This window comes from Channa argus, chromosome 15 (genome assembly GCF_033026475.1).
Source record: "Channa argus isolate prfri chromosome 15, Channa argus male v1.0, whole genome shotgun sequence".
Lineage (NCBI taxonomy): Eukaryota > Metazoa > Chordata > Actinopteri > Anabantiformes > Channidae > Channa > Channa argus.
This window is the reverse complement of record NC_090211.1, coordinates 23,568,502-23,592,560: the sequence shown is the minus strand read 5'-3', so window position 1 is coordinate 23,592,560 and position 24,059 is coordinate 23,568,502. Positions and strand designations below refer to the sequence as shown.

Below are 24,059 nucleotides of genomic sequence, written 5' to 3'. Positions count from 1 at the left end.
AATTTCCTCGCTCAACTGAATATTAACCTTTAAGTGTCAGTAAGTAATTCATCTTTTTACATATAAATCCAGAAACAGAGATGTCTGAGAATTCAGTTTCCCTCTCCTTAGGGTGAACAGGCTTAAAAAATCATTCAAAGAGACACAAAACCTTATTCAATGATCTACTTCCCTTCCCTCATCCCTCTGTCCTCTCCTCTCACCCCACATTTTATTGTCACAAATATATGACATTAACTTTGTTCTTCTTTCTCCTGTAGTTGTCTGTCTCCTTTTCTGTCTCCCTCTCTTTCTGTCCCTCTAGGCCGACTGTGGTGCAGGAGGTAAAGCGGTTGCCCATCAATAACCCCAGCTCCTCCGCTCACATGTTGAAGCAAGTCATTGAGCAAGACAGTGAACCCCAACTTAGTTTCTCCCAATGAGTGTTGGCCAGCTGCATAGCAGCTCCCCCATTGATGTCTGAGTGTGTGTGTGTGTGAATGGGTGAATGAGAAGCAGTGTAAAGCGCTTTGAGTACCAATAGGTAGAAAAGTGCTTTATAAGTGCAGAGCATTTACAAAACAAGTCAACTTTAATACATCTGAAGTTTAGTTTACAACAGCAACCAGCTGCTGTAAAAGCCCAAACACAAATAAGAAAGTACGGCATAGCACAAAGCATAAATACTGCAGTACTTTAGAAGTGTAAACATATAAGACACACCCTTAAGCCATGACAAACAAAACGGTCTACATCCCACCATTGTCCTTTCCCTCTTCTACCCATTCTTCTGCCTTGTCCCCGTATCTTGCCAGCACACATCCTGTCATTTTATTTATACTCTACACAAGCTGCACATATCCGTTATATAAAAACACATTTATTCTTGTACTGTCTTTTCAAGTTTTTTTGTTCTAGTTAATTTCTCTGTCTCTGAACATTTTCATGTTCAATGGTCTGTGTTGCAGTCATGGCATTCCTGCAGCGGTCTGACGTGATGCTGTTTGGATCATTGACCCTTCTTCTCCTATGGACGACCTCCTTTGCTCAGTCACATTATCCAACCTTTCATGAAGTCTCAGCACACTTCGAGATCAGTGGCAGCACCAGACAGGTTACTCCTCTGCCTCCTGGGACCAGAGAGAAGGTGAAAGAGACCCTGGAGATGGTAAAGGAGTCCCTGACTGGGGTCATAGACGTATTAACGGCCAAAGACGTGCTGAAGAAATGCGCTAAATTTGCCAGCGTAGCGCCCGGCTGTGTTGGTGCAATCTTCTCATTGGTAAACTTGGTCTTCGCCTTCCTCCCTCAGGAAGATCCAGTGCAAACAGAGCTAAGGGAAGGCTTTGCTGAAGTGAACAGAAAACTGGATCTCCTGTCCATTCAGATCTCTAACCTGGCAACAGATGTGGAATGGTTTAACTATGCCAGTGTCTACTCTCAGGATGAGGTTCGCATCCTCAACGCCTGGAAGAAGTTCAATGAGTTTTTTGAGAAGAGTGGGCAAACTCTACGCCAGGCAGAGATATTCACCAACTACTATGAGTACACAGGAACTGAAGCCAGTGTGTCCAACCTGTACCACTACCTGACAGTAAGCAGCACGTCCCTCAGTGGAAACCTCAACAACCTGCTGAGGAATAAATTCAAATGTGACGTCAAGGAGATTGGCAAATATAACCTGTATTTCAGCAGCCTGCTGTTAAAGGGGGTGATACTCAATGAATTCTACTGGAAACTGATCGGTTTTAAGTCATCAGACAAGAAGAGCGAACACAGTCAGATTTTCAAAAATGTGTATGAAGCTCAGACATCCTCTGTGGAGTTTTGCCAGAACAACTATAAGCATTACATGAGGAAAGATGTGGAGGAGATTGCCAAAGCTCTCAGTCCTGATGACAAACCAACCATCGCTGTTAAGGTGAAAGAGGCTCTGGATGAGAAATACAACTGGTTCAACTGGGTGGTGCTGGTGTACGACACAGATCAGGATGGACAATACGTCGCTGTGGATATAACCAAGATCCCCATGGGAAAGATCAGTGTCGCTGTAGGTGCCACTTTGAAGGTTAAACACATTGAAGCTGAAGAAACTGTGAAACAACGTGCTTCTGAATGCAGCGTCAATAAAAATTGTGAAGACATTTCTAAAGAATTAGCAAAATGCTACTTGTTTCCAGAAACTCAAGATAATTATGGTGCCTTTCACAATGATGAGAGAAAAGTTAACGAATTTGCAAAAGTCATGTATACCTCTTGTCACGAGAGTCATATCTCCCAGCCTAAACCTTTCCACAAAGTAGAGTGTAATGGTGCCTCCAGATGGAGCACCTGCCACGCCTACATCTATTACTCTCAAAGAGATGTCTGTACACACACCTGTGACAATGGCGGAAAGTGTAAGGAGCTGCTCAACTCCAATGAATGGTTCTGTGAGTGTCCAGATGGTTACCACGGAGACAGATGTGAAGCTAAAATGGACACACCCACCATCCAGTACCCTGTGCCCAATATTGTCACCACAAACAGCAAACTGAGAATGATTGAGGCCAAACTAGAGGAGATTCAAACAACTATCCGCAGCCAATGTCATGGTTAGTGGGAGATGTCAGCAGACGAGAGCAACAACACTACTACTCACATTTAAAAGCAGCACTGTGAGGAACAATGAAACAAACACAAATTAAAAGGAAGGCACTTATACAGCAGGAGCTATTGATCAAAGTAAAAAGGAAATGACAGAAAGTCCAGCTTCATCAAGAGCTTTGGTAATAAATGTCAGTTGTTGTGCTTTCATTGTGATTTACACGTAGCACTTCACAAGACAAATTAAAATCATCAGTGATTTTTTTTTAATTTTATTTCATTAAGAATGGCAGATTTCATAAAAGGTTACAGTGATACAGTATTTCTATTGTACTGCAAGTTGCAATACTAAAATTAAGTATTGACACACTCTTGAAGTTTTGAGGGCAGAACTACTAAATATTTTGCAATGTCAGATTTAGATTTTAATCTATTTTTAATTATAATGCAAAGCAAAGTTCTTAGAAGTTATGAACCAAAAGATAATGTTCTGTCACCATGTGAGTATTTGATCTCAAATTACGGAACAATTTTAAAAAGTGTGAAATGTGTCTGTTTGATTTATTAAATACTGTGAGTTTGTTGTTTATTTGAGTTGTTTAAATTACTTTTAATACACAGGTTTAAAGTTTAAGCAGAGCTTCTGCACTTAATCTGCATCTTAGATCTTCTAGATCAGGGGTCGGGAAACTTTTTGGCTGAGAGAGCCATGAAAGCCACATATTTTTAAAAGTATTTTCGTGAGAGCCATACAATATTTTTTATAGAGTATAATAAGTCTGAATTTATTCTTTTAATACCATTGTTATACTGAAGCTAATCAATAATAAATAAAATACTTCTTACCAATAATGTGACTTATGGTGCTGCATGGTTTTGCTGATGGCTTTGGAGTCTAGTTGATATACGTGGTGAGGTTAAGCTTCATGCAGGAGTTGAGGCTCCGTTAAACGTGATCGTAGGTTGCTCTTGATGTTTTGTTTTTTTTGTTGGTGTTTTTGTTGTTTTGGTGTGAGAACGACTGCTCACATGCATACGTAGAGCCAAACATACAGAAATTGACCGTTTCAACGATGAACTTTTATCAGTGGATATTAGACATATCGCTGAACACACTCTCTCCACAAAGGCGACTTCCTCTGTCCATTCATGCTGAAACATACGGTACTCCTTATCTTTATTTCTGTTTTCCTTCTTCTTCGGCCAAAGGGTTTGCTCTGCATAAAATAGCTAGCTGACTATTTGATTCAAAGGAGGGAACTTTACTTCTTGACCTCACAACAAAAACAACCAATGCAGGCTACCGCATTATACAAAAAAATACAGCTTGGGTGTAGGACCCTCCCGCAACCCTGAATAGGTGCGGTAAAAAATGAATGTATTGATTAAAATTCATAAAAATGTTTTTATTATTTTGAACATCATTTTTAACACTATGATTTCTGTACTGTTTTAATTTAAAATGTCAGCGGAATTATTAATTACTTACCGTGTTAAGAAATGTCAGTTAAGATTTATCTGCGACCCAGATGCAGTCATCAAAAGAGTCACCTCTGGCTCGCGAGCCATAGTTTTCCCGACCCCTGCGTTAGAGGTTCTCTGGGACAATGTTTGTGTGATGAGTATTTGACAGGTGGTCATCAACCAAACTGCTGGTTTTTCTATACTTTCACCTCAGGACAAGAGACAGACTGAGAGTTCTTGTCGTTTGTCATAGGTGCAGTTATCATTTACCTTAAGTTCAATTCAATTCAATTCAACTTTATTTATATAGCGCCAATTCACAACAAAGTCATCTCAGGGCACTTTACAGAATAAAGTCAAGATTATAAAGATAATAAGTGAGACGTTCAGGGACAGTATAGACTGTAGGTCCTCTGAGTTGACCCACACAGTGAGAAACATGCTATCACTATCATTTCCTGTTAGATTGATATACTTTGGACCATCATCATCCTCATCACTTATTTCATTCTATCATCACTGTTTATTCATTCACTGCAGAGCAAAGATGGTTATAGTAAATCTTGTTTTATTCAGGTTATTACAATTAGGGTGAGGATGGGCCCAAGTAAGGAGACTGTTAGAGGGACTGAACTAATAAAAGCATTTATTGGTAAGAACTTAATGACCAACAGAAATTGTTCCTAACTGGAAGGTACAAAGAAACAGGCTCATGGTAGGTAAAAGACTAACACAAACTATCAACTTGACTGAACACTAGTGAAGTTTACTTAAAGAAAACAAGATGCCAAACAGAATTAATGTTGACAACAGGAGTAATACATAGTTTACCAAAATAAACCCTACAAAAGGCTCTGGAATAAAATAAGACAAAGATGTGAAACATAAACCTAAATGAACACACAGGAAAAGACTAGGAAACTAACAAACAGAAACACACCAAATGAAATAGGACACAGAGGGGAAACGTAAACTACTAAACCTGAATGAACACACAGGAAAAGTGTAAGGAAACTAATAAACAGAAGCACATCAAACCTCAGACCAAAAGTTGCTGGAAAACAGAGTCCAATACAGAGGAGTCAGGATTGCTACAATCAGGTAAACCATGAGTTCAGAACATAGGCTGGGAGTGAGATGATGACGATCCGGCAGGGAACTGTGGGGAAGGCTGGACCTAAATACTGAGGGGAACAGATGCAAACAATAAAGAGGAATAACAAAAAGTAAAGTTAAAGAACAGGACTATGAACAGGAAGTGGGGAAAGGGGACTACAAAATAAAAGTCTAAAGGCAGGAAGTGCAACTGAGGGCCAGATCGTGACACAGGTTTTCTTTGTTTCCTGCTTTTGTGCTGATGTGGTTCTTTTCATTTGCATCAGTTTCCCTCTGTCATTAATAAAGTTGCCTGAATCTTAAATTGAATCATTCAGTCTAAACAGCAGCTGCAGTGAACACATTGTTTGTCTTCCTGTCCAAAAGTAAGGCTCCTGTGGAAGTGACGCTCACTGATCTCCGAGCACCACCATCCATCAGAATGGACTTTCTGTCAATGTGAATGCCAGAGCTCAATCTTTGGTTAACACAGTCAAAGCTCCTGTTGCTGAGGTAAACACACACACACAGTAAACATTTTTGCTGTCTTTTCGGGACTTTCTAACGGCCTGTAGTGATGTGAACACAGACATGAGGGCATCTTTATTTCTGATTGTCCATCCAGAATAAACCTCCATAAAACCACTCAGAGGTCAGATTGAACAGGGCTGTAGAACTTCATTCATCATGTTTGTTAGTATTCGTACTGTACTTCACTATCACTGTGTTGCTGGTCACACAGTGGATTCTTGATCCTCATTTGCCCTTAAACTTGTTCAGGTCCCAAAGTCTTTTATTTTACTCTGAGGATCGTGGACCAAGGAATGACAAAATAAGTGAAACTGCAGGAGAACATCCTTCCCAGAGGTATTTTACTTTATAGGACCAACACATCTTTTTGCTGGAAACTGCTCCAGCTGATCAGACTGATGTGGACCTGCCCAGCCACTAAGGGCCACATTGGTGCTGGTTCTGAGCCCAGATAAAATGGGAGGGTTGCGGCAGGAAGGGAATCTGGCATAAAACCTCATGCCAAATCAATGTGTGGAACGTGCTCTGCTCTGGTTACAAGTGAAGGGACAAGCTGTAAACCATTGATCATGACATTTGTCACTGAGTCCACAGTGTCAGCATTGAATCTGGTTGACTGGTGGACTAACACACACACACCTTAAACCCTTCATAGCTAAAACACTGCATATTTCTTCCTGTTTACTTGAATGTCAGACTATTTCCTTCCAGTCAATGTGTCCAGGTGGAAGACGCTGACATTTAATCTGTTACACTGTATAACTAAGTAATGAAAATCTGTCTCTCCCTGACCTGTCAGGGTGATCTGAAGATCATTGTCAGTGGAAACCGTCTAGTCATTCAATCTTCAAACACCAAGTGACACATATACGCACATCTCACTATAGTAAAGTACTGATATTGAAGTAAAGACTTAAATATCATTAAATATCCTCTGTTTCAGGACAGGACAATGGACTTCTGCTGTAAGAAAACTAAGAAAATATTTTACGACAATAATAATTACAACACTTACATTAACCGTGTGTATTTAGTTTCTTTGCAGATGGACTAACTTAGTCCTGGAGCTGAAGAAAGAATCTCAGGATACTTGAAGAGTAAACACTGACTCTCTGAATTACAGTGTCAGCTCACTGTCTATTTTAAATAGGATTATTGTGTGTGTGTGTGTATATGTGTATGTGTGTGTGTGTGTGTGTGTGTGTGTGTGTGTGTAGGCTGGTTTGGTGAGGGTGTACTGATCCCTCTACCTTATGGAGTAGGACTCATGGATGGAAAGATCGACTATCATGATGTGAGTCTGTTTGCATGAAAAATTACTATACAATAATTAGATATATTAATAATTATATACTGCTATAATAAGACACTAGATACTGTAATAACATAGTTCTCACACTATCGGTCAACAGTTTTATAAAACCTCTGTTTGTCCAGTTTGTATTGAATCATTTGCAGTTTATTGTCTCATTATAATGAAATTAAAGCATAAAACAAAATAATCAGTGGAATAAAAAATTTTTACTTTAATTTAAATGTTTGGCTCGACTTCCTTTTACAGATGTCACAGCTGAACCCACTTTTGGTGTCATCATTTCATTTTTATCCAAAGTGACGAACCTGATATTATTCAGGGAGCTCCTTCTGACACTGCTGCACAAGTGTTGGACTCAAAAACTAATTTGAAATTGTTGTGGCTTTGGACCTTTTGGGCCTGACCTGTAGGAGTCATATTATTGTACTGTTTCTTTTTGTTGCTGTGTAAAAGCTGCTACCTCAAAAAGACCTTTTACATAATTTTTCAGGTAACGGAACTTTTTGCTGCTTCGTTTTGTTGCATTAATTGAACTGCTTACATTTTAACAGTTCTGGAAAAAAGAAGTCTCCTAAAACTTTTGACCAATAGTGTATTATTGTATTCAACATTATTACAAATACCCACGTCTTTATTAATACCTGAAAATTATACTGTAGTAAGTACCTTTTGATAACTAATCCTACGTTCTGTAGGGCTTTGTGGTAATTGCAGAGACCTGAATGTCATTCCACCCTATAAACCTCAGCCTTCTCCTCCTTCGAAGTACTCCACCATCATCATCCTCTTCATCTCCATCATTGTCATCGTCATGGTTGGAATTCTGTGCATCCTGATAAAATTCAAATTTTAGATGATAACACCGGAGCTTCTGAAGACCACTGTGATCTAATTTAGTTACCCATTGTCATACACCATAAAACATTTTAAAAATACATTTTACCTGCCAACAGGTGGTTGCAGTGACTTGAAATGCTGCTTTTAAACTGTCAGAACATGAAAACAGGTGGTAATGAGCTCCACTTTCATTTACAGGCCTCCAGGCCTTTACAGACAGAAAAATCAGGTGACCACAGCACACAAAACTTAGTGACATCCCACTCAGAAAGGTGTGGTGCTGATTTTAAACATTAGATTTGCTTCTCATTCTCATTCTCTCATTCAGAGTGGCAGAGTCTATTTAAAATTGATCTAAATTTAATTTTAATACAGATTTGACCAAAAAAACAACAACAATGGCAGCAACAAAACTTCTTGTATCCTTACCAACACTGTTGGTCTGTCTTTTTTTTTTTTTACCCAATATCATTTTAAACCACTGACCTGACCAGCAGATGTCGCATTTTAACTGCTTCAAAACACTGATCTATTTCCGAAACATTTGCTTCATACTGATTCAGAGCTTCAGAAAACATTAGTTTCTTCACCACTACTGTAAACTGTGGTTTAAAGTTGAATCCAAATGCAGATTTGTATACCACATATACCACACAATATAAGCATAGATACCTTCTACTCAGAATATACTTGCGTGCACTCTGAATTCAGGTTCCTGTATATTGTATTAAATTAAAGTGTAACCAGTTTGAGTTTTAAATCCCATAATATAAAAGTTTGTATGGGCCCTCATCTTCCACAGATAATGCACCACCTGTAGAGTCCCACCAGAGGACGACACTGATCTGTACGACTCTAGATTTGTCAAACAGGATGTAGACTCAAGGAGAGGGTGGGGGTGACAAGCTGAAACTGGCAGGTCAGGGAGGGGTTGGGCCAGAGAGAAAGAGAGAGAAAGAGAGAGAACCTGTTCCTGTGATTTGGACTCGCCCCTTCAGCCACAGAAGAGAAAAAACACGAAGAGCAGCATGGTTGTATCTGACTTTTACTGCAGGTAAAACTCCACCTAAGTATCTATAATCCATCTATTTCTCTATTTATCTGTCTGTCTATGAAGGTGATTGAGTCAGGCTGGGTTTAGTTGCATTGTGAACAGTTGCTACCTTCTTCCTTTTGATTTTGTAGTTTTATTGTGTGCTTGCTCTCTGTTTTATTCTAGTTGCTTTGAACTTTGGACTAAACTTAAAAACTTGTTTTTACTGAAGGCAGAGGTAAAGAAAATGTCCTCCCAGTGTTAATAAAACCTACATTATGGGGACTTTGTTCCCACACCTATGTTACAGGGCCTTGATTTGATTTGAAGTTGTAGAGTTGACTTTTGAGTTGGGATTTTGGTTTTTTGTGTTTTGGTCATTGGCTGGAATCTGTGGCCAAGTGTGTTAGAGACAGACACTGTATCCTGACTGCACAAGACACACTGACTAGTGCAGTGTTTGTGTGTGAGAGCAGAAACCAAGTCATGAATGGGGCAGAGAACTTTGTAATTTTAGGTTTTCTCCACACATGGTGATTGTCCAGTCCATAAAGTATCTGGATGTTTATGTCGACTAACTGTAAAGACCAAAAACTGTACTGGCATAAAAGCTATGTGTTTTTCTTCCGAGTGCAATAGATAAATGAAGTTTAAATGAAAATAATGAAATATTTTGCAGACATTTACATTTATCAAGTTCCTAAAACATCTGACTGTGTGACAGAAATTTAAATGGTTTCTGTACAAACCAATAACCAGATCTAAACTTCGGACCATAAATATTTGGCCATTCATGCAGTTTATGCACGCTTGTCTTTAACCTCTTATCTATGATGGAGACTCATTTTAAAGTCTACATCATAGATCTCAGTTTAACCACTGACACAGACTCTCATGCTGTAACCTGAAATGTAACTACATGTAGCTGAGACGCAGACTTCAACAACTGTGGTCCACTTGGTCCTTCTGCACGATTAGTTCAGTGGATATATGGACCATGTCATTCAGGTTCAGTAATTTCAGTAAAAACATCTTTCAGCTCCAACTTAACATTATCTGCTCAGGTTTAGTCTCTATTGTTTGTAGAACACACAAAAAAAATGTGACCACAGTGGTGAAGAAACTATACACAGCAAATATCATTTACTCAAAGACACACACCAGCATGCAAGTACAAATGCTTACAGTGGTGTAGGCACAAATATAATTCAAGCTTTACAGAAACACATATTTAGAAAACCTAAAATATAGTGGACCAAAGTAAACATACACAGACAAATATTATATATACAATATTAAATATGTGTGTACAGTGTAGCTGAAAAGAACATTATAGCTCACATTGTATAAATCATAATGTGTTCATTATATGTATGAATGTACATTTGAAATCATTCAAACGTGTAAAACATATGTTGGCATATCAGATAAATGGAAACATTTCATTAGCAAATTGTTTAAAACATACAGGAATAAAAGGTGTCAGATTGAATTTGTATATTTGTGTATTAATGTACTAACAAATGTGGCGGACAGAATAACAGAAACAGGTGACTGTATAACACAGTTCAGCAGCAGCACAAACTACAGCCTCCATAATGATCACACATGTGAATCAACTTTACTCTGAAACAGTCATAAACTGAGCTTCATCCCTTCATGAAGGAGGGATTAGACTGATTTTGTTTTACATACGTTGCTAATAAACTGACCACTGACATGATAAACTGATAGCATTATACTGTTTTTAGAATGAACGCTGTGAGTAGGAGCTTAATGCATCACATAGAGACACAAATGAAGAAAGGTGTTTTATAATAGTGCTGATGGTCACTCATGGTTACATTAGTTTTAACTGGTTACCAGGCAGTTAACAGCCAACAAAGACAGATGCATGAGGAAATCAAGAATCAGTTTGTAAAGGCCATAAGTTAAACTTATAACATACTTATAACATACACAGGCAATCAGCGACCAGGATTCTCACGACTTTCTTTAGTTCCCTATGTTTTGAGGCTTAGTACTATGGAAGGGGGTGAAGAGGTGCTGAAACAGGCTTTAGATATCCTTACAGTGCTGGAGTAGATAATAGGGGTCCTTGACGTCATTGAGAAAAGTGCACCTTAGGGAACTTATAGAGGTCCTTTGCGGGTAGCTCCTTGACTCTTTTCAAGCCTTTGAGGGGCTGAGGAGGCCATTGAGCAGATTTTATGGGTTTTGTGAAGTTTTTAAAGGTTCCTAAGACTGTTCAGAAACAGTATAAGTCAACAGACTTAAAAAGTCTTTAAAGATGATGTAGAAGTTCTTAAGGTTGTCTTTCCTAGAAAAGGTTGAAGAAGTCCTTAATGAGGGTGTAAAAATCATTGAGGGGGTTTTGTAGACTCTTAGGAGGAGAGGTTTTTGGACAGTATGTGTGTACGTATGTATGTATGTATGTATGTCAGTATGTTTCCATGGGGGTCAAAGGAGAGGTACTTTAATGGATTTTGTAGTAGGTGAGCAGGTTATACACATTGTCTTAAGAATGTCTGTGAGTGACAGGAGTCTCCCTTGTCTTAGTGGTCCCTGAAGACTATTTCAGAGGTCAATAAGGACTTTGCAGGGACACGAAGAGGTTATAGTGGTCCTTAAAACAGTTTCAGGGCTTTTCAATAAGGCTCTAAGATCTTACAGGTCTGAAAGGAGTTTGAAGAGGTTCTTGAAAATGTTGTTATGGGTCTTGTGCTGGTTGCAGAGACCTTTCAGAAGTGTTTGGGAGTTCCTAGTGATCTTTGAGGAGGTTAACTACTAACAGAGTATGAATGAGTCAGTGAACTGTGGTAGCTGTTGGTCTGAAGTGTTAGAAGTAGATAACATGAACACAGTGAGAGAATCACAGCAAGCTCAGACTCTCCAGACATTCGTGCATGACTTAGTGCTTTCTAAGGTGGAATAAGCTGACTGTTTTATGATTTAAACTCAGTTATTTCAGTTTGTTGTTTGTGTGTACTCTTATTTCAAACCACACCCCATGCTCACACACAGGCTAAAGGTCGACTTTACTTCAGGTCTGCTCAAACAAACCCTGGGTGCTGGGTCTATGATGTCACAGGACACATTAGCAGCAGAAGGAACAGTTTTTGTTAAACGTGGATACACAGTTCTTTCTGATAGTTACAGTTTTCTGGTGAAATTCTCCTTTACATTCTTTGTGGCCTCTGATTGGTTGGTGGGGCGTGCTCTGCCACAAACCCTCCATCACGGTTTCATGATTGACAGCTAAGTTTATTTTTTCACACACTTTGGTCCTGTGGTTCATCAGAATAGGGTGTGTGCATGTTACTGTTGCTACATGTCTCTGTATGGCTGTGTGCACAGATTCTAGTTGGATACTATACGTGTTTGAGGGTTCCGGTTAGAACCAGGTTTGGCGAGAGAAAGGAATGTGTTAAATTATCCTACAAAAGGTTTTAGTGCACAGATTCAGGAGGTTGAGGGGATCCAGATGAGACCTGACATGAACAGAGCAGAACTGGAGGGGCTGGGAAATGCCTTGTGTAAGTAATGTCCCTACAGCTATAGGAAGGCATTTGTGTGAAACATACCAGCCTATGATGTGGGTGTGGCAATCAAATAGAGAGAGAGTGAGAGAGCGAGGGGTGTGTGCAGTCTGTAGGCTGCATTCCAGCACATTAGAGTCTCAAAGGCACCTAAAACACACCAGACTCAGGTGTATGAGAGTCCAAGAAGGTTTACCTATAGCAAGACTGTGAATAGACCTGCATTTGATGAACAATGTTCTGGATAAAGAACGATACATGTTAGAAAGTGAATGTAGAAATAAAGGTAGTAAAGCTACAGCAGCAGTTAACATGGTGTGGGGGGGTGTTTACTGACTTGAGGGAGAAGAACATAAAAGCTATGATCACATGTTAGTTTGTTCTCAGTGAAACTAACCTGAAGTCAAATGTTATCCAACAACATTCTTCTTCTTCTTTTTCTTCTCATTGTCTCAAAGGGAATTTCCTTGGATTGAATTCCATAAAACAGACAATCAATTAAGTAGTAACAGAAAAACAGATTAGTCAAAGCCAGAAATCAACACAGCTGTTGAATGAGCATCATATCGGATACACCATGTTCATGATGATGGTTCCTGAGAGCAAAATGTTGGTCTGATAAAACTTGAAGGACCTGAAGCTTGGCAGAAGTCATCGATCAGGGTCATAGGTGGAGTTTAAACAGAAAACACTGCTGCTGTGTTACAATGACAAATGTGTATTAATGTCACACGTTAATATTTGCTGCTCATCTGGATTGAAATGCTGTCTCTGCTCTTTATTTACTCTTTGCCATGGTGAATTGTTGTATTTGCCTCCTACTTTTTATAGCCATCACACACACATCTCACACTCAGATTAACAGTTTCCATCTCAGGGCCAGTCAGCTACAGAGTTTAGTAAGCAAAACTGTGGGTACCACACTTGTGATGGGGTTCACAAAGTGTTTAACATGGGTCCTGTGGTACAGAATTAATTTAGGGTCCATAGGGGGACAGTGACTGGGAACCAGGGGCTCTAGGTTTACAGGTGTGTTTTCATGTATCATCTCTCAAGTGGGTTCATTTAACACAATGGAAGCATACCAATGTCCAATACTGGTTTTCATTGTTGACCTTGAAGGTTTAATCAGACTGGGTGACACCATCACATTAAACATATTGATCAGTTAGTGGTAATTTTTGACATCAATGTGAAGACAAAACAGAACCATCATTTTCACTGTGAACATGTCCACTGCAAACTCACTATTGTTCATGCACAAAGACCGGAAACACACACACACGCACACACACACAGACTGGTGTGTGATGTCACTGGGGGTGGGATCAACACTCCCATCGGGGTGGGGTTTAGTGCAGACAGGAAGAGCAGACACTTCCCTGTATAAACACAACAGGCCTGAGATCAGCTCCTGCTATTGTTCTGTGTGTGTGTGTGTTTGTATGTGTGTGTGTGTGTCTGCCTTGCTCAGAGGCTCCTGGACAAACACTGTCACTCCATCACTTATTTACTAACAACAAACTATGATTACATTTCTCTGTTTATTATCTTTTTTTCCTTAATAATTAAATTTGTCTCTGAGTGGGAGACGTGTCCTCAAATGTCGACTACCGAGTGTAAAAGCCAAACAGATTCAGTACCCTGTCTTTTGTCTTAGAAAATAAGAGAACTGAAAAGATCTGACATGAAACAGTTTTGTTATACTGAGGACACAGATCCTTTAAGTCCCAGTTCATATTTAGACGCTTCCTCATGGACCAAGTGTGTCAATCTAACAATGAGACAGGGTTACTGAGTTATCCACTCTCCAGCTATCTCGTTACAGCTGTCACTGAGTTACTAAATGTCATGTTAACCAAAAACCTTGTTCAGGTAAATTTGTCCTGCAGAGCTGATTTACCTATTACTGCACCTGCGACTGAAACTGGAACTAAGAATGGAAATGTCAGTTCTACCACACAACATATACATGTTCTTCAAATTCCAACACTGACACTGACCAGATCAGCTGCGTGTCAGTAGATTAACATAGGAGGTATGTGAATATATGCAGTGATGAAGCCTGAGCAGTAGTGTCACAGATAAGGCTAAGACCTGATTCATGATCCATGCAAATACAAACATGTGAGACCCCAGTGAATGACCAGTCCCAGTCCTAAAAGTTAGTTAAAGCCTAAAGTGTTTCCATGAACACAGCAGTAAACAGACCTGATGCCTGAGGAAGAATCTATCCTGTTGGTTTTACTGCGCTGAATCATTTGAGTTGCCTACAGGAAAACCATGGGTATTTCCTGTCCAAATGTGCTTTCAGTGGACATGTCACACGATCATGCTGTATTATGCTTTCTGCTTAAGTGTGACCTAATGTGCAACTTCCAGGTCGAGCTCCCTGTCACCTGTCACTGTGTACAGTATGCACCATTCATTGCACCATTCAGAGGACGGATGAATAATAAGAGCTCTTCTTAGTTCATCTATGTCCTGTAGATGGTCATGTCCTCAGTTAAGCATCAGTGAGCACGAATGAAGGACATTTACATGTTTTTAAAGTCAGTGCAGCTTAGTTTTTGTATAAAATTATAACTGGGCTCCACAGTGAGTGTCAGACTGTTATTAATCTGCTATTTCAAATGATGTCTGACACCTTTCTTTAACCCTGGGCATTATTTTACCTAACCTAAAATGTTTAAGAATGCCCCTCACTCAGCCAAGCAGTGTTCCAGTGTTACTAATAAATTATCATTTCCTTAAATCATATCATCACCCATGCAAAGAGCAGGTCTTTGGCTACACATCTGCATCTTTTTGCTCAGACAGTAGCTGGTTCAGCGGGTTGGAAACTTCATCAGAGATTCATGTAGTTGTTCGACCACGATAACAGGGTCATCAGCTGGACAGGACAGGCTGGTGTTTTGTTGAGCTACTGAGCACAGGAAAAAGCTACAGAAAAATAAGAACAGTAAGTGAAGATAGTGAATAAGCACTGGCTCTGTAGGTGTGAGTGGGTGCAGGAAACAATGGGGCAGACACAGTTTATTTATAGAGCAGATTTAAAAAGAACAGACTGGCTCAGTGCTGCACAAACTACAATACAATAAACAGCACAATGGCAGGGAAGAGACATGTCAAAGGGGGAAGACAAACACAGAACGGTTGTTGTTCTGTTGACTGTTGTTGGACTGAGGGCAGAGGAGTGCTGGGACACAGTACTGCTGTAATGTTGACTCCATGTCTGGGACACAGTGCAGCAGGGGACCAGCTAATGACCAGTGCTACTATAATAAAACATGACTTGTATAACCTCCTTCACTTTATGAAAATTGCAAAGTCATCATATATACAACACACGCATGCAATAACACCAGAAGACAAAGATAGACAACACACACAGTTCAGAGGATGTGGGGTTCAAGGACATTTTCAGGTTTTTATTAAGTTATTAAATGTTTTAATAATCCACACTCCAGTCCAGGAGGTGGTGACAGCTAAAGGTTGTTCACCAACAGCCAGTGAGCAAAAGAAAAAGAAAAAGAGGATGTGGTTTGCAGTAAAACTTGTTGTCTCCCTGAGGATCGTGGTCCAACAGTTAATACAACCCCTCCCTTTCCTGAAATACTTTTTAATTTGAAATACTGAGTTCAGTGAATGAGAACAGTTGTTAACTAGAGAATTTCACATAGGTGAGACATTTTGGTGAAACAGAGATAGACACTGGATGTTGTGTTTGAACATGGAGAAAGAGAAGACAGAGACAGAGTTGATGTTAGCTGCCTGAGCTGCAGGAGGAGCTGAGAGTTCTCATCTGATTAGTTATTCTTTGACTAGTTTGGACACGAAGAACTAGCGAGACAGATGACTCTTATTCCTCTGTGTGTCTGTAGCTGTCTGCATACAGTCTGTCTCTATTCTACAAATACTTTAAAAACTGTATATTGTGTTGTCCTCGTCCAACAGAGAATTGATTCAGTCACTTTTTTTAGAGCTTCAATCTTTTTCCTTATTAAATCTACGACATCAGCCTCTTGTTTCAGAGACCTACTGACATTTAGCAGAGTAGTATTTTAACAGTACTTACATTTACATTTAGTCATTTAGCAGACACTTTTATCAAAAGCGAATTAGAAGTGAGGTACAATGCAGTAAAAATCTACTCTAATGCTGTGCTGCAGTTGGTTTTGAACCCCATCTGCTCTGACCTGTGTTTCCTCTCTTTAAGTGCACCGATGATCAGCTGTGACCTCTGACCCTCACCTTCAGCATTAACTGTCTGTCTACGTGCAGGGAGGGGCGGGCCCTGAGGGTCCCAGGGTCATCACCATGGCCACGACCTCCTCCCTACTTGGCAGAGGTGAGTTCTTCTTACTACTGCACATGCTTTTTAAACGTCTTATCATCAACAGTTAAAGTAGTTTTAGTACCATTAGCAGTAGCATTCAGTAAAGGTCTCACCTGTAGAGACAGGTAGCAGAGGCAGATGTATATTTGTTCCAGTGCAGTGTTTTTTGTTTTTGTAGAAGCAACAGGTTCAAGTCTTTACTTTTGTATATCGTGTCATCATCTGTAACAGTTTATAAACCGCTGCTGTTTCAGCCAGCTTTGAACTGTTCTGAAACTTTCATTGTCTTTTGTGTCATGTTTTTGTGTGATTCTTTTTTTAACTGCAATGACGACAAAGTGATTTTGTCTTGTAGGGCTTTATAAGACAGGATCTGAAGTGAATTGTCCACAGTATTTAATATGTGAACACAGACCAAACTGGTTTTTTGTATCCCTGTATACATAATACAGTAACTAGTCTTACTGAAGGTACTGATTACTTCATGCAGTTTGTGCAGGAGTAATTTTATAGACACAAACCATCTAAACATTTATGAAACCATTAAACTTCATTTAACTGTGGCAATTAAAAATGAAGCCACTTTCTCCAACTGCAGCATTAATTCTACACAGAACAGTACTTATGTAGATGTTTTCGTGCAGTAAAGAAACATAAAGAAACATAGACGTGTTTGGAAGGCTGTGTCTTTCACCCTGTCTTCTACAGGCCAACACCGTGGACATTTAACACTTTTAATACATAAAGGGTAAATTCTTGTTTTCACTGCCTACTTTGCAAGTGTTAAGTCACACCTGCACAGGTTGTTTGAAATTTAAAAACCTGGATCAGATGATTACATCTAACCATTCATCAAGTTTTTCTCAGGGTGTTTAGCCTTAGGCTGCTCAAAACCGTTTTACAGGTTTATCCAGGTTTCTGAAACCTGGGGATGTAATGTAATATTTACAAGAACAAAAACTGGGTCATAACCGCGATATAAACTCCATAAATGTGTGTTTAAGTGTTTAAATGTCAGGAGAAGTCTTCATCACACCCAGTAAATTATAGAAGAATTAGTAGAAGAAATAATTAGAACAGCAGCATCAGTAATACTAGCACTACTATCAGCAGTACAATTGGCAGCAGTAATACTTTTCATCATACCAGTTTATGTAACACTAACATTAGCTGAAGTAGTAATATTATTAGCATTTAAATTGTGGATAACAGTAGTACTGTTAGCAGCATAATAAATGGTAGTAGTAGTAGTAGTACCTAGTATAAGTAGTGCTAACAGGGATACATTTACATTTACATTTAGTCATTTAGCAGACGCTTTTATCCAAAGCGACATACAAGTGACGTACAAGGCAGCAAAATTTAAGTCAAGGAGAAAACATCAAAGCAAAGTCCTATCAGAAAAGTGTTTACATGAGTTGCAAGTGCGAGAGAAATACCAAAGAACCAATAGAGAAATGCCAACGAGTACTAGCCAGTATTAAACTCTTCCTTTGGGATCAGGGACCTTTTTGTGATTGTTGCTGTAGAAAACGTCTCATTTCACAGCAGCTTTTCTTAAACATTGTGATTTTTTTTATGACGTTTTAAAATCACAAATTCATTGTTTTTAACTTTGTGAATTTCTGGAGGAACTGAGTAATGTTTAAAGAACAGCAGAGTTGACATTAGATTTTGTACTGCAACACTGTTGATTATTATTTGCTCTGATCCATTGGTTTTGACCTGGTTTTTCAGGTCTGGGTCTCGTCCTGGTGGAGTTTGAGTATCAATACCAGGGTCGGGATGGAATGCTAGTGTCCATAAAACCCAATGAGCGCTATGTCCTGCTGGCTAAGACCAATGACCACTGGTGGCAGGTCCGGAGTGACAACAATTCCCGGCCTTTTTACATCCCAGCCAAATACGTCAAAGAGCTACCAACAGACTTACCTTTGCCCCTGGACTTTGTTGATCCACCCAGTGCTGAACCAATGCTAGTTCCAGTGACTGCACCAGTCCAAGTCCCAGTCCCTGTCCCAGTTCCTGTTCCTTTTCCTGTCCCTGTTCCAAAGACTGTAGAAGAGCCCAGTGGAATCAGGACCAAACCAGGGGACGAGGTGACAATACGCCTCAGAACTGACACCTCCACTGGTCACCGCAAGACGGAGAACCGCATGTCAACATTTGGCATTCCACTGGACTTTCAAGACTTGTCACACACACAACGGCATCCCAGCAAACTTCCTCCTGGTCCTGCAGACACCGGACCTGTAACATCCAACAGGACTACCAACACAGCTGATGGTGGCCTGAGCAAAAAGCAGCTCCATCTTCCAGGGGTTCTGGACAACACAAAAGACTCAGGGAAACCTCGAGTTCACATTTTCAGTCCTTCTGAGACACTCACTACACCACGGCAACAGAATCAGCCCATCCCAGTAGAGACACCGGTGGTCCCAGTGGTCCCAGAAGTGCCTGTGGTCCCTGCAGTCTCAGTAGTGCCTGTCCTTCCTGTGTTTACAGCAGTTCAAGCAGTCCCTACGGTCCCTGCAGTCCCAGGAATTCCGGCAGTCCCAACAGTTCCAGCTGTGCCACCATTTTCAGCAGTCCCTGCTGTCCCTGTGGTACCTGTTGTCCCTGCAGTCCCAGCTTTTGGTTCCAACAGTGACCTCAACAACCAATCCTCGCTATCAGCCAGTTGCCATGACATCCAGAAGTCCCCAGTAGAGCTGGAGGATGAGGACGAGGTATTGGAAGAGGAGATGAGCATAGATGAGAGTAGTGAAGATGGGGAGGAATTCCCAAAGGACGAAGATTCAAACCACATCTATGAGTCCATTCAGGACCTGAACCTGGACCTAGAGGCTCTTACTGGAGGAACAGTGAGGGCAGGAACACCACAGGAACCTACAACTGCACCTGAACCTGCCCGTGCACCTGCATCCGTCCCACCCTCTACACAGGTAAGACACCTGAGTTCTTTCTAAGTCTCTCCTTTTTGTACTCAGGATTTTATTTTATTTTACAGTTGCCCAAATATTATTACTTGAACATACATATATGCTCAATTCAACTTCATTTATATAGAGCCAATTCACAACAAAGTCATCTCAGGGCACTTTACAAAATAAAGTCAAGATTATAAAGATGTATAAAGAGAACCCAACAATTCCCCCTGGAGCAAGCCATAGGCAACAGTGGAGAGGAAAAACTCCCTTTAACGGAAGAAATCTCCAGCAGAACCAGGCTCAGGATTGACAGCCATCTGCCTCAACCGGCTGGGGTGAGTGGAAAGGGGAGAGAGAAAAGAACAGAGCAACAAAAAGCAACAACAAAACATCGGGCAAATTGGTAGGACCAGTAGCTGCACGCTGGAAGACACACAGCTTCAAAGCCGGGGGACACCTGCAGAAAGGGACAGCGAGAGGGGAACAGAGGAGGACAAAGACAACTACTTGAGAAAACACAGAGTTAATGACATACAGTGGTGACAATTATGGGGTGAGAGGAGAGGAGAGATGGTCAAAAGGAGGAAAGGAGCTCAGTGCATCGGCGGGTGGGTCCCCCAGCAGTCTAAGCCTATGGCAGCATAACTATAACTAACTATATGCTTTATTGAAAAGGAAGGTTTTAAGCCTAGACTTAAAAGTAGAGAGGGTGTCTGCTTCCCGAATCTGAACTGGGAGCTGGTTCCACAAGGGAGGAGCTTGATAGCTAAAGGCTGTACCTCCCATTCTACCTTTGGAAATTCTGGGAACCACAAGTAGGCCTGTATTCTGAGAGCGAAATGGTCTACTGGGATGATATGGTGCTATGAGATCTTCTATATATGATGTAGCCTGACCATTCAGAGCTTTATATGTAAGAAGCAGGGTTTTAAATTCTATTATAAATTTATTGGGAAGCCAATGGATAGAAGTTAGTGAAGGTGAAATATGATCTCTCTTGCTAGTTCCAGTCAGCACTCTTGCTGCAGCATTTTGGATTAATTGCAGGCTCTTTAGGGAGTTGCTGGGGCATCCTAAAAGTAGGGAATTACAGTAGTCCAACCTAGAAGTAACAAATGCATGGACCAGTTTTTCGGCATCACTTTGAGACAGGATGCTCCTAATTTTGGCAATGTTCCGTAGGTGGAAGAAGGCTGTTCTAGAGATTTGTTTTATATGTGAGTTAAAGGACAGATCCTGATCAAAAATAACTCCAAGGTTCCTTGCAGTAGTACTGGAGGCCAGACTTATGCTACCTAGATTAACAATATGGTAGGACATCATATCTCTGAGATTTTTGGGCCCAAATACTATGACTTCAGTTTTGTCTGAGTTTAAAAGTAAAGAAATTGTGGGACGTCCAGGCCTTTATGTCTTGTAGGCATGCTTGAAGCTTTAATAACTGATTATTTTCATCTGGTTCCATAGATAAATATAGCTGGGTATCATCAACATAGCAGTGGAAATTTATGGAGTGTTTTCTAATAATGTTGCCTAAAGGAGACATATATAAAGTAAAAAGTATTGGTCCTAACACAGAGCCTTGTGGAACTCCATAGCTAACCTTTGTGTGCATCATTAACATGAACGAATTGAAATCTATCAGATAGATAAGATTAAAAACAACCTTGTGCAGTTCCTTTAATCCCTAATTCACGTTCTAGTCTCTGTAATAAAATGTTATGATCAATGGTATCGAATGCAGCACTAAGATCTAACAGAACAAGTGTAGAGATGAGCCCATTATCTGAGGCCATGAGAAGATCGTTGGTGACTTTTACCAGTGTTGTTTCTGTACTATGATGAACTGTAAATCCTGATTGAAAGTCTTCATACAAATTATTCCTATGAAGGTGGTCATATAATTGTTTTGCTTGAAGCTTTATTAACTGATTATTTTCATCCGGTTCCATAGATAAATATAGCTGGGTATCATCAGCATAACAGTGGAAATTTATGGAGTGTTTTCTAATAATGTTGCCTAAAGGAGACATATATAAAGTAAAAAGCATTGGTCCTAACACAGAGCCTTGTGGAACTCCATAGCTAACCTTTGTGTGCATGGAGGATTCATCATTAACATGAACAAATTGAAATCTATCAGACAGATAAGATTTAAACCAACGTAGTGCAGTTCCTTTAATCCCAATTTCATGTTCCAGTCTCTGTAATAAAATGTTATGATCAATGGTATCAAATGCTGCACTAAGATCTAACAGAACAAGTATAGAGATGAGCCCATTATCTGAGGCCATGAGAAGATCGTTGGTGACTTTTACCAGTGCTGTTTCTGTACTATGCTGAACTCTAAATCCTGACTGAAAGTCTTCATACAAATTATTCCTATGAAGGTGATCACATAATTGTTTTGCGACTACTTTTTCAATTATTTTAGAAATAAAGGGGAGATTAGATATTGGTCTGTAATTGGCTAAAACACCTGGGTCAAGACAGGGTTTTTAAGTAGTGGTTTAATTACAGCTACCTTATAGGCCTGTGGTACATAGCCTGTTTCTAAAGATATATTGATGATATCTAATATGAATGTATCTATTAAGGGTAAAGCTTCCTTGAGCAGCTTAGTTGGAATAGGGTCTAGCAGACAGGTTGTTGGTTTAGATGAGGTAATAATTGAAGTTAGCTCAGAGAGATCTATGGGTAAAACACAGTCTAACAGGGATTGGGGCCTTATCGATGACTCTAGCACTGCTGTACATGAAGATCTATATGTAATTTTTGGGGGGAGGATTTGGTGAATTCTTTCTCTAATAGTTACAATTTTATTCATAAAGAAGGTCACGAAGTCATTGCTGCTCAAAGTTAAGGGAATAGTAGGCTCAACAGAACTATGGCTCTTAGTCAGCCTGGCTACAGTGCTGAACAGAAACCGGGGGTTGTTCTTGTTTTCTTCTATTAATGATGAATAATATGCTGTTCTGGCATCACTGAGAGCTTTTTTGTACATTTTTAAACTATTTTTCCAGGCTAAATGAGATTCTTCTAACTTTCTGGAATGCCACTTCCTTTCCAACATTCGTGTTTCCTGTTTTAAGTTGCGTTTGTGAACTATACCATAGAGATCGCCTCTGCTGCTTTACTGCCTTCTTTTTCAGTGGTGCAACACTATCGAGTATTGTACGTAGTGAGGCTGCAGAATTGTCAACAAGATAATCTACTTGTGCAGGAGTAACATTAAGGAGACTACTTTCCATTGTATTAACATATGGTGAAGCAAATGATGAAGAAATAATTTCTTTAAATTTGTTGACAGCTTTTTCACTTAAGCATCTGATATAGTGGAATTTTTCCCTAACTGCTGTATAGTCTGTTATTGTAAATTTAAATGTTACTAAAAAATGGTCAGACAGAGGAGACTTGTGAGGAAATATGGTTAAATTATCCGCTTCAATTCCATACGTAAGGACAAGGTCTAACGTGTGACTAAAACAGTGAGTGTGTTTATTTACATTTTGGGAAAAACCAATTGAATCTAATAATGAATTAAACGCAGTGCTCAGACAGTTACTTTCAGCATCTACATGAATGTTAAAGTCACCCACTATAATAACTTTATCTGTACTAAGCACTAAATCAGATTAGAAAATCAGAAAATTCAATCAAAAACTCTGAGTACGGTACTGGAGGACAGTACACGATAACAAATAATTGTGGTTTTTGAGTTTTCCGGTTTGGGTGTGAAAGGCTAAGAGTAAGGCTGTCAAATGAGTTATAACTATGTTTAGGTCTAGGAATTATTGATAAACTAGAATGGAAGATTGCTGCAACTCCTCCACCTCGGCCTGTGCTTCTAGGAACATGATAATTAATATGACTTAGGGGGGTTGACTCATTTAAACTGACATATTCTTCCTGTTGTAACCAAGTTTCAGTGAGACAAAATAAATCGAATTGATGATCATTTATCAAGTCATTTACTAACAGAGATTTAGAAGAGACAGATCTGATATTTAATAATCCACATTTAGTAGTTTTGGGGTTTTGTTCTGTAAGAGGAGTAGTCTTAACTTTTATTAGGTTATTATGATTAACTCCTCTTGTTGTCATATTTACTTTATGTAATTTAGGTCAAGGAACAGACACAGTCTCTATAGGTATGTGGGAGTTGTGGGGGGGTGACGGTTGTAAGGACACTGCAGAGAGGCGTGTAGGACTGGATCTCTGCATCCTAGGCTCAACTCTGGATTGTCATACTTTTGGTTGTTTAATAAAACCAGCCATATTTCTGGATAAGAAAGCTGCACCATCTAAAGTAGGATGGATGCCATCTCTCCTAATCAGCCTAGGTTTTCCCCAAAAACGTTTCCAATTGTCTATGTAGCCCACATCGTTTGCTGGACACCACCTAGACAGC

At 39.8% G+C, this 24,059-nt stretch overlaps 2 protein-coding genes across 6 annotated transcripts in view; both read left to right on the top strand.

The window, feature by feature from the left end:
* Window positions 1–949: 949 nt before the first annotated feature.
* On the top strand, window positions 950–3,306 carry LOC137100635 (SE-cephalotoxin-like). Its single transcript, XM_067478536.1, has one exon. It carries the CDS (start codon window positions 950–952, stop codon window positions 2,576–2,578), a length of 1,629 nt encoding a protein of 542 aa, XP_067334637.1. The 3' UTR covers window positions 2,579–3,306.
* Window positions 3,307–8,745: 5,439 nt separating this feature from the next.
* LOC137099836 (rho GTPase-activating protein 27-like) overlaps window positions 8,746–24,059 on the top strand; it is a 29,963-nt gene continuing 14,649 nt past the window's right edge. For all 5 annotated transcript variants that reach the window (XM_067477150.1, XM_067477149.1, XM_067477147.1 and 2 more), the window contains exons 1-3: window positions 8,746–8,861; window positions 16,599–16,730; window positions 18,456–19,663. In XM_067477150.1, coding sequence (XP_067333251.1) covers window positions 16,700–16,730; window positions 18,456–19,663 — 1,239 coding nt within the window. In that variant the 5' untranslated portion in view covers window positions 8,746–8,861; window positions 16,599–16,699. The remainder of the gene's footprint in view (window positions 8,862–16,598; window positions 16,731–18,455; window positions 19,664–24,059) is intronic.